Genomic DNA, 11,123 nt, shown 5'->3' with positions numbered 1-11,123 from the left:
CCCGCCTTCAACAACCTTGGGAAGCAGTCCGACGACTCCGATACATCTTGGATGTCTAGGATTTGGTACATCGGCCCTCGCACGCCCACATAGCTGAGCACAGTATAGCATGCTTTGTCCACTGGTATCTGTGGCTGCCCACTGATAAGACCTGGGGAAAGACGCCGAGAATGGACATTGGACTGGCAGTTCCACATGAATCTTTTTTGAGCTTCAGAATAAACGCTTGAACTTATTGCCAAAGTGACGGTCGATAAATGCTTTAGCCAAGGTGACGCTCTCGTCAGACCTTCGTCCCTGAAGACCGCTACCGCACGCTGCCAAAATCCAAAATCATCCCGATGCCTTAAATCCATTGTCAAAATTAATTTATTGCCAAATGAATGTAAACGCTATTGTGGCGTACGAGGTCAATGCTTATGGAAACGACAGAAAGCGGACGGTAACTTAAAAATGCAGACAGGATGACATTTCATACTGAAAACGTTTTTAGTGCCCTCGAATGAGAAACATTTTATATACTTTAAAACAAACTAAACTCAAATGATTTCATCAATCCACGAAGAAACATAGGCGTGGAGACATGAGAGCCAACAGATGCAGACGACACCCTGCACTGAAAGAGCAGCAAGAGCACAAGCGACCTGGTGAATCGCAAACAATTAAAAACAAGACCAAGGAAAGGTGAAAACGCTCGTGCAAAAGGTCTGACACACACACTACAAACCTACATACATACAGTGTGCAAGTGTGTTTATTTTTCTGTCTGGCTTCAGTTTAAGCCCCATGACGCTATGTACAAAAAGAAAAGATAGATGTCCTGAATGAGCACTCTGACACTTGTACTAAGGCAACAGTGATTAATTGAAAACTATCCACTCTGACACTTTTAGTACTAAGGCAACAATGATTAGTTGAGAGCTCTGCAGCTGCTAAGTGCGCAAACATAGAAATGAAAAACAAATTTCGGTGCTCTGTGAAACATGTGGGCCAATTCAGTTTTGCAGAGTGATTAATTTTGTTCGTAATTCTAATAACAGCAAAGGCAGTTCTTTTTTCTTTTTATTGATACTATACTGTAACATGTGAATTCATAAGAGGCACAGACCCAAATAAGCCACCTTTTTAGTTTTTTGTCTGTCCTCTTGACAACATGTAATATACTTTCCAGAAATATGTGGCATCCCCACCATGTGCTTGCCGCATTGTGATGTTCCTATGTGCGACACTTGAAATTATTCAGTAATAGAAGAAGAAGTTGATGTTGGTTTAAAACGTGATTTTGGAATGCAGAAATGGCAGAAAAAAAAAAAGCAAAAAAAAAAGCAAAACAGAGTATTAATAACTTTTCATGCATTCTGAGGTCTCAATGAAGAGATGGAATGAACCATGCCAGCTCCAGGATCTAAGAAGCGTCCGAGTCAGCAAGAGTGTACAGAGCGCGACACTGTTAGTGCGAACAAGCGACCGCCGGTTTTTCAAAATTTCTCTTTGAAACCAAGGGATGTCATCCAAGTTAATATTGCTACGGAAAGAGCTCATTTAGTTCTATAATGTAAGCGATAAAATTTCGTGCTCGCTAATACCATTTAGAAGTAAAATGCGAAAAGGCGCCGACGTTGTGTTCGCGCTAACAGTGTCGCGATGTGTACATCTGAACCCCACAATTCCCCTCGCCGCAAAATGCAATGTGGGATTTTCCAGAAAGGTCTATTTGTTTCATGACAAAATAAAATTGGATTGGATTTAGATGTATGGCTTTGCATGTTTTGAGGAGCAATGGGATGCAGCGGAATCCAAATCTAAGCCAGCATTATAGCACCTTGCCATCAAGGACGGCTCTATATCATGCTTCTGTTTCCGCGCTGATGTCCAACCACAACTAATTAAGTGCGGCTGGAAAAGTTTAACAAGATAAACGACTTCATTTTCGCGAGGACCCAAATTTCGCAACCTGAATAACGCAAAAAATAGATTCTGCAAATATGTTTTTGCACGATAGCAAATGCACGATAGCACCACCCCGATCCGCGACATTTCATACCCACGATATATTCCCGTAAACCACACTTCTCCAAATTCGCAAAAATAGTCTTTTAAAGTACTTTACTCTGATAGAACACAGGCAGCGAGACGAAAAATATCCCCTTCCAGGACGCTTTGGACCCATCCTGTTTTTTCTGGTTAACCCCAAAAGAATGGGATACTGCCACTTTTCAGACCGAGCTCCTATGTTTTTAGGTCGAGGCAGTTCCTAAGGTAACTTGCACAAAAGTTGATGTTTTTTTTGTTTTTTTTTTTTCATGAAAAGAATGAATTTTCCTCAATAGCGGAGGCTGGTCAGAAAAAAAGCAGCATGCCAATGCCACCTGGTTTCATATAAGGTTCCTATAAGAGATAAAATGCGGCTGCAATATCTTGATACTTGTTTACAAGTTTTGTCGGAGAGGATTCCACTTTGTGCCAGTCACTTAAGTTACTGGAATAAGCCAGAGTAAGATATCACTTCCATCCTTCTGTTATAAGCACGGTTCAGTGTTCGGAGTTTATTTTGTATGAAATTGGGAAGGCGTTTTTTTCTAATTTCTTTCTTTTCAAACATTCAGGGTATAGCACAGTTTATTCTAGCCAGATTTCTAACTTTACGAAATTCGGGATTAAATTTTTCCGTGTTCCCAATTTTTAAAAATTCTAAATAAAAATAAATAATGCCTTAAAAGTTCAAAATAAAAATAAATAAGACACGACCACACCCTAAATTCATAAGAATTCACTGGTATGAAGAATTTTCTTCAGCTGAATTTGGCATTGGCACTCTTGCCATTGCCAATACTAGTTAATTGTCCCACAACGTCCAATACTTTAAAATCAATAAACTCCTGCACGTTCTGAAGTTCAAAGCTCGCCAACAAATCCCCCCCCCCCCCCATTAGATGCCACAAAAAGCTACACTGGCCGAGGTTGAGCAGTTTCGCGTGGCTCGCATAATGAGCCGTGCTCCGTGCTCCGCAAGCGCGAGGAGCAGTGACGTCACACGGCGCACAGCTGGTGGGGCGGAGCCGCCCTCACCGTGCGCGCCTCGCCGGTCTGCGCAAGCACGAGGAGCAGTGACGTCACACGGCGCACAGCTGGCGTGCCGGAGCCTCCGCCGCCACCGCGCGCGCCTCGCCAATCTTCGCATTCCAGAGGAGTGACGTTATAGCCGCGGCAGACGCATTGGCGCCGCCGCGTTCCCAGCTGTGTGCCTCCGTTGCGCAGTAGCCAAGTCTGACGCTGCACCGGAGCTGCTTGATAGCGCCTCATTTTGTGCGCATCAGCTCACGCTACGTATATCCTGGCATAGCCGAGCTAAGCCATCGCAATTTTTTTGTTTAAAGCTTTACAGATTTGTTTTAAAAATGCCGTGAAAGTTACACTATGCAGCTTGTGGAGGCGAGTTATACGGCCAGGGGGACATTATGTGGTTGGCTAATCTTTGTGATAAGTTGGCTAATTAATTAAAATTCGTTAATTAACTTCTTAATTAGTCAAAATAGACATATGATTCCAATTAGAAACTTGCTGAGCGTCATCAAAAACCACTTAATCAGCAATTTTCAGAAAGACTGAGCGCGTGAGAAACGTAGTAGTGCACTAAAGTTGCCACTCGTGGAGCAGGTACAAGGCTAGCAGTTGAGGAACGCAGATGATTCGATTATCGTCACGTTCTGCCACTGCTAGCTTTGCACCTGCTGCATGAGTGGTAACTTTGGTGCGCCCCCGAGTTTCCCACAAGCTTCAAGTCGTTCTAAAAAAGAGCTGATATAGTGGTTTTCGATGACGCTCAGTAAGTTTCTAATTGTAACCATATGTCTATTTTCACTAATTAAGAATTAATTAATTTTAATTAATTAGCCGACTTTTTGCAAAGATTAGCCACCAACATAATGTACCCCTGGCCGTATAATTCGCCTCCACAAGCCGCATAAGTGTAACTTTCACAGCATTTTTAAAACAAATCTGCAAAGCTTAAAAAAAAACACCCTGTATATTGATATTATGGCACCAACATTGAACCATAAAATTAGTCTCAACAAGACAGCTGTAGATATCAAAATTATGATTTAAACAAAAATTAATTTGTAAAGATATTTTGGCACCAAAGACCCGCGCCCCCCCCCCCCCCCCCTAAATGGGTGAAAATGTCACCAGCACAAGTTTTTCATTTTTTTTTTTTTTTTTTTTACCCAAAAACTTTGAATTTTAGCTTATATGGTTCATTTGCTTACAGATTTCGCTGGCATTTTAAAAATGTATCTCAAACTGTATGGGATTTCCTTACGATTACACTCGTGGAATTGCTTTATTGCATAGCAGGCCTCCTGGTGCGGGAATGAGGTGTTGGCACAGACTGCAATGTGTTTTGCCATGGGGTTTTGAAAGCTTTCATTATGTTTATACGAGCCCGGCAAAACATAGTGGCTAATGCACAACATGGTGCACATTTGACAGTACCATATGGCAGTGAGGAAGAACACAGTGCACTGGCCAATGCAAGTCCACTTCCGTGTGCACGGCATTGTGTTGCGGACAAACGCAGCAGAAGAAACACCACTCGAGCAGTGCACCTACCTCAAGCACCTTCTGGATGTCGAGTAGGTGCTGCTCAGACTCCTCCATCTGCTTCTTGGACCTGCACGAGAGGGGTGCCCGGTCAGCCCGGCCCCGACCAGGAGCCCGGTTCCCCACCTGTATGTAATGGTCTTGGTCTCCTTTAGCAGCTCCCGGAAGTCCGACTTGGCGGCTGCCATCTTGTCCTTGAGGTACTCTTTGAACTCCTTCTCGCACTTGCGTTCGCTCGACGAGAACTTGCTGTACCGGGGGTCGTCTCGAATCATCTTCTTCACCTGCGGGTCAAAGCACTTTTAGTGACTGGTCTGGGCCACCAAAGCACACTGTCTGGGAAGCAACAGAAAACAAACAAATCCCCTTCGCGCAAGTCGTCTGCGACTGACCTACATTGGACTCGTGACTGAACCGCTCGATCATCTCAGTTTTTTTTAAAGATGGAAATCCCCCAGATCCAAGCAAGAGCCAGAACCACAAACGGTGAACAACGCGGAAAAGTATTTAGTAAATATTTCAGTCCCCATGCAGGGGATACTCTTAGTAGAGGTGCACAGCAAAATAAGTATTGCATTAAGGCCACACTTGAGTTTGGAGAACTACTTTATAAATACTAGAGCTAGGGTAATAAAATTGGCACCACTTTTCTAGTTTGTTAAGGGGAGACCTGGGGCTTGAGCAAAAATTGCTCAAGCGTTCTGGGTATAAAGAAATAACTTTCAGGCTACATGTAACTTGGTGGACTGACTTCAAATAAGCAATTATTTTTCTTCTAGACAAAGTAGGTCAGGTTTTAGAGCCTTTCTCCAGTTGTGCAATTGTGAGAAGGCTAGGAAAGTACATGTAGCAGAGAAATGTCTGAAACATATATGTGTATGTTCCTGAATGTTCAAGGAGTGCAACAAGGGAGGTTTTACTTTTTTATCTTTATTCTATCCAAAGTTATGGAAGTTCGAAGCCATGACTCAATAAGTGCTCATTCTTTATATTTTTGTTTTCTCAAATTTACAATATATTCTGGTACATAGAGTCACAATGTTATACCCTTATTGCACTCCTTGCACAGCCAGCACCCAGTCAAAACAAAAATGATGAGAATCCAGTGAGTAGGAGAGAAGTTACGACTTGCACAAAACTTGCATGCCACAAAAACCTTTATCTGAGAAAAACACAAAAAACAAACGACCATAGACACATCAATGAATATAATGAAAAACACGCCCAGAAAACATGCAGGCAGCTCAGAATGCTCCCGGGGAGTAATCTCCGTGAGGCTTGCCTCGTTGCCTTCTTTTTGCTGCCGCTTGGAAAGCTGCCGAGGCTGCACGCTTCCTTGCTGCCCTCACACTGCGGTGACAGTCCTTCTCCGCTGCCCGCTGACCGCCCTTGCAGCTTTGGTCAAGTTGCAACTCTTGCAGGATGCTCGAGGTAGCTTGCTGCTTTCCGACATTGAAGCGCATGATGGCATCCGCGACTGCCGTCTCCACAGCAAACAGTGATGCATGCTTGTGTTTCGGCGTTAGGCTCCAGATGACGGAGTGCAGTGCTTCATTAGCATTCTGAGTTTTGCCTCTTCGGCATCTCCGCAGGAGCCTTTTGTCAGCAAGACGCTGATACACTGGAAGTAGTGCATTGCTGACGTTGTCTGGTAGCTTGTACCTGTGCTTTGGTGGGGGCTCGTCCTTTGCAGTGGCAGCATTGTGCTTGCACCATGAATCCACACCACTCGGGCACAGACTGTGGTTTTTCTTCTCGTCAGTTGAAGTGATGTGGTAGTAGGTGGCCATCACTGCTGAGTGCATTCGGTCTACGTTGCCAGCATGTGACTTGAGCGCCCAGCCGTAATAGCTGGTCAACTTGCTGATAAGGTCTCCAGTGAGTCGTCCTTTGCCACTGATGCGCCCTCCGTCGTCCTGCTTGTGCTTTTGCACGAGATTGCGGAGTGCAGTTCCCATGCGCTTTTGCACATGGTTTGTGCAGTCCTCTTTTTCTACTTCAATATAACCATACACCTTGGCTTCCTCGATGGCATGGTAAGATCTGCTGTCGCCGCCGCAAAGCATTGTCGTATACCTTAGGCCGTGGAGGGAGAGCGAGCGCTGAAAAAGAATCAGTGCCGCCTCAACCTCCATCTGACCTGCCTTGCATGTCGTGTTTTTCTGGCACAAGTGCCGAGCCTTCCATTCATCGTACTCTGGGTTCCCTGGTTGTGGCCCACACTCGCAGCCAAGACAGAAATTCGACAACACAACGTAGTCCAGAACATAGCCTGAGAACAGCTCAATCACTGTGGCCACCCCTATGCGGGATGAGTGTCCTCTTGTGTGCCATGTCCCATCGAATGAAATGGCAATGTTCCCCGGATTTCCAAAGTTCAGTTCTTCATACACTTCCTTCACTGCAGTTGCACACTTGGTCAGAGACTTCTTGCAGGCCTCTTTAGCTGCTGGGTGTAGCTTTGTCTTCAGGTAGTGTTGGAAGGTCTTATTATGGAGACCTCTGTGCGATATTCCCAGATCAGCGAAAATGTCGTTTAGTGCCGTTTGACCGTTTCCACTGCCTTGCATAGCACGCGCCGCGAGGAGGTTGATCGCGAAGGGGTTGCAGTTCGCTTCGCCCCCGACTCGTCGCGAGCTCCATTCGGATCCAATATCGCCACAGTTGCTGCAGTGCATTTTCAGTTTCACAGCTAGCCCGAATTCATGCGTCTCCCTTTCAATGCTCACTGATCCGCGGCACACCCGGCACGCAGTAAGTCCCAGTAAACTGTTCACTGCGTCAAGATCGACGATCGTGTATGTCAGGGGTGATGAACTTGGAGCAGCATCACACTCAGTCGCGAGCATCTTCATCTTGCGATCTGTAGCAGAAGTCGACGAAAGTTCGGCGGTTTTTTTTTCTGCTTGCCGCTGGAGAACTTCGCGATCTTTACTTGTAAGGAACGTTGAGTCGATCCTCGTGCGTCTGCCTCCGCTGTCCGGAACGGGGGAGACGGGCGGTTCCGAAACCGCCGACGCGGCAGCCGTCTCGCTCGCCGGCTCACGTTCTGTCGTCGGCTGGCTTTCCGTCATTGCGAGGGGATCTTCGATCGTCACCGTTGATTGCGACAACCCTTCCTGCCGACGCGTCGCACATTTCTTGCGCTTTTTTCCGAACTTATGCACGGTTCGAAATTTTCGACGCGGGCTTGGTCTAGGGTTAGGCATAGCGACGATAGCGCGAAGCGACGGCTTTGACAAGATGGCGCGGCCCACTTTTGGACCGGAAGTAACCGGAAGTAGTCGTGCTCCAACCAGAAGCGGCCATTTCGTCACGTGTCGGCTAAGGACCAATAGCGTAGCTTCGTTCGTTTTTGCGTTTTGCTTTGTATATTTTTTACTGCGCGGCGTAGGCCGCTCGTGTTTGGCGGGAAAGCAAGCCAAAGAGACGCTCTTTGAAACGAAACCAAGATGGCGGTGCTCTGCCGATTGGTTTCGAAATGACGGACGGTGCAATGTCAAGGAGTTTGGAGCATTTTTGGCGAGCGGGCCCCGCCTGTTCAGCTAATAAATAACCGTTTTTATATAAACGGACACATTTTTTGGGCGTCAAGTTTGGTCAATATATGCAAGAGAGTATAAAGAATTCAAAAATAATAAAAATGAAAAATCGTTTTTTTGCAAATATTTTGGGCCCCAAGACCCGTGTCCCCCCTTAAGAAAGGCAACTGCAAAGTTTCCTTCCTGATCATTAGTTTGTAAGTTGTAAGATAGTATGTTGCTGGTTAATGTAAGGTCCGCAGACCTAATAACATATTGTATCATGATAATACTTTAAGTCTAGTGCCTCAAGATATGCGCTCAGGTGGTGGGCATATATTTTTTTTTTTTACTTTCACAAAAAATCTTTTGCATACAATGAAGTTAACTGGTACCCGGGTATTGGTTTTCATTACAACTTTATCTCGCTGGGGCAAAACCTAGAGGACATAAAGTTTGGATGATCAAATAGTTTCACCCTCTGGTTGTGTCATTTAGGAATCATTTACAGCAAGCAGGACTGAAATCAAACAAAACAGTTTTCAAGATATAGACCGACACGCGGGCTTGACGTCGCAGAGCTGCGGCGACGCTGCGATCGCGCCGGAGCCATGTGGTGTGGGCAAAAGGGAGCACGTTTTGCATGGGCGTCATAGCATTTCAGCATGCCTAAAAGCTGTGTAGCCGTTAATTGCACCGAAAGGTACAACAAAAGTAGCGGGGTGGGTTTCCGCAAGTTCCCGGTTGACTCTGAAAGGCGCAGAAGGTGGATAATATTTGTGGATAGAAAAGAATGGTCGCCTCGCGCGGATGACCGCTCGTGCGGCAAGTACTTTCTTGAAGGCGAGTGTGGCTTCCATTTCAATGTCCGTCCTGAGGCTTGCTTATGTGCAGGAAAACCGTCGTCTGATCGAAACCACCGGGATTTTGTTCCCACGGTGTTTGAGCACAAAGCACTGGCCAAGTGCTCGTCGGTGGCTTGCTATACGCCCGCGCTATCAGGCGGAAGAAGATTGGCGACAGAGCGTCAGCGTTGTAGGCATTACCGAAAACAAGTAACGAGATACGTTACTCGTTACTTGCAAATAAAAGGAACGCATTACCGACCTGCGTTACCTCAAAATAAAAGGAACGCGTTACCGTTACCGATAAGAAGTAACGCACGTTACTTTTAAGTTACTTTTTTAATTATGGTTTAACTCGTTATACTGTTTTGATGGTACAAGTATGCATAAAATCATATTTCAAGAAACATTATGTTCATGCAGAAACTGAAAATAACTACTTCATCTCTTTTTACGGTTTCACCCAAATACTCACGAGAAAAAATACAAAGAAAAACGCAGAAAACTCGGAAACTCACGTGGCTTCACGCCTAAAAACACGGAAAAAAATGGAAGTGTAATTTCTTTAAGACTTGAGAAGAAGAAGAAGCAACGAGTAACGTAACTATGTTACCCGTTACTTGAAATAGTAAAGTAAATATGTTACCCGTTAATTTTTTGAAAAAGTAGCAAGTAGGTTACTACGTTACTGAAAAAAGTAGCGCGTTACCGGTAACGCCGTTACTTGTGACGTGTTACCGCCAAGACTGCAGAACGGACAAAGCGTTATTGCTTGTCATGCCTTGTGGTCATGAGGGTAGGTTAAATATCATACCTTGACTCGAAGGTGCTGTGTGTATTTAATCAATAAATAAATACACTTAAGCAGACCCAAAGTCTGCGGAAACCGGCTCGAAGTAATCATGGGCCTCGAGAGACCTGTACGCTTGCTCCGTATCGGTCGCCACTGGCTTAGCGAAAACACTAAATAAACGACGACGTGAGCCGTCAACGTTGGTGGCAGCAACTTCGCGTCGGAACAGGTCTTGTTTATGACGTACGGATCGTCGAAGGCAACGCCGTCCACGCACAGTTTGTCTCGATACCGCTGCTGTTCAGGCTCGGGTAGCGAGCTCAAATAGTGGGGCATAACATAAGACATACGTTGACAGAAATACGACGCACAAATAAAGCTAGAGCGTCTCTACAATGCCAACAGCGAGCGCACGCCATAGAACGCAATGGCGAAAACGTGGAGAGCCTGGCCGCTTTTGCCCACATAGCTGCTGCGCATGCGCGGCTTTCCGGCCGTGTTGGTAAACAGAGCCGCGCCACGTGTCGGTCTACACTCTGCAAAAGTAAATTCAATGGCAGAAAAACTTGTCCTAACAAAACCATAAAGAGAAAAGACTGCAATGTCACATCATGTAGGACTACCCTGATATTTACTACATAGACGTTCAGGAGTGATATGTACTGGGTGAAGCACTATAAAAAAAATTAAGGTACAATAAAAAAATAAAATAAAAACTGCAACCCTTCAACGGGTTAAGTTTTAGTGCAACCCTGCTATTGAAATTCAGCAATAGATTTTTTTAATAAAAAAAACAAAAATAAGTTATTATAAAATTATTTTTAGTCTCACATTCAGATAAAACACTTTGACACACTTCACAAAGAACAGAATGAAAAGCACTTTAAAAATTGTTTACCTCTAATGTTCTAGGTTGCAAGAAAATTTTTTTATAAGACTGCCTCAAGGTTTATTATTTATTTTTCTTTTGAATGCTGAATAGACAGCGAAATTAAGTCACCGAGAGATAAATGATAGAAAATTAGCATAAACAATGCTCGGGTAGCGAGCTCGAATAGTCGGGCATAACATACGACATATGCTGACAGGAAATAAGATGCACAAATGAAACTAGAAGCATCTCTACACCGTCAACCGCGAGCGCACGTCACACAATGCAATGGCAAAAACACGGAGAGCCTGACAGCTTCTGCCCACATAGCTTCTGCACATGCGTGGCCTTCCGGCCGTGTTGGTAGACAGAGCTGCGCAGCGTGTCGGTCTACAATTTTCCCAAATAAAAAATAATAAAAAAATAAACACTGACTAGCGATGGCAAAATCACCGAGAACAAGACACACGAAAGACCGCTGCCGCCGAGCG

The 11,123-nt window shown here is 44.9% G+C and overlaps 1 protein-coding gene across 1 annotated transcript in view; it reads right to left on the bottom strand.

Annotated features, from left to right (window-relative positions):
- Positions 1–11,123, bottom strand: part of LOC8024153 (transcription elongation regulator 1) — a 60,314-nt gene that overhangs the window by 1,296 nt on the left and 47,895 nt on the right. The window contains exons 16-17 of the mRNA XM_029972575.3: positions 4,729–4,886; positions 4,612–4,672 (exon numbers count right to left, since the gene is read on the bottom strand). Of these exons, the coding sequence (XP_029828435.2) occupies positions 4,612–4,672; positions 4,729–4,886 (219 nt within the window). The remainder of the gene's footprint in view (positions 1–4,611; positions 4,673–4,728; positions 4,887–11,123) is intronic.

Source organism: Ixodes scapularis, unplaced genomic scaffold (genome assembly GCF_016920785.2).
Source record: "Ixodes scapularis isolate PalLabHiFi unplaced genomic scaffold, ASM1692078v2 PGA_scaffold9__187_contigs__length_104089568, whole genome shotgun sequence".
Lineage (NCBI taxonomy): Eukaryota > Metazoa > Arthropoda > Arachnida > Ixodida > Ixodidae > Ixodes > Ixodes scapularis.
The sequence above is the reverse complement of the archived record's forward strand: the minus strand, read 5'-3'. Positions and strand labels throughout refer to the sequence as shown.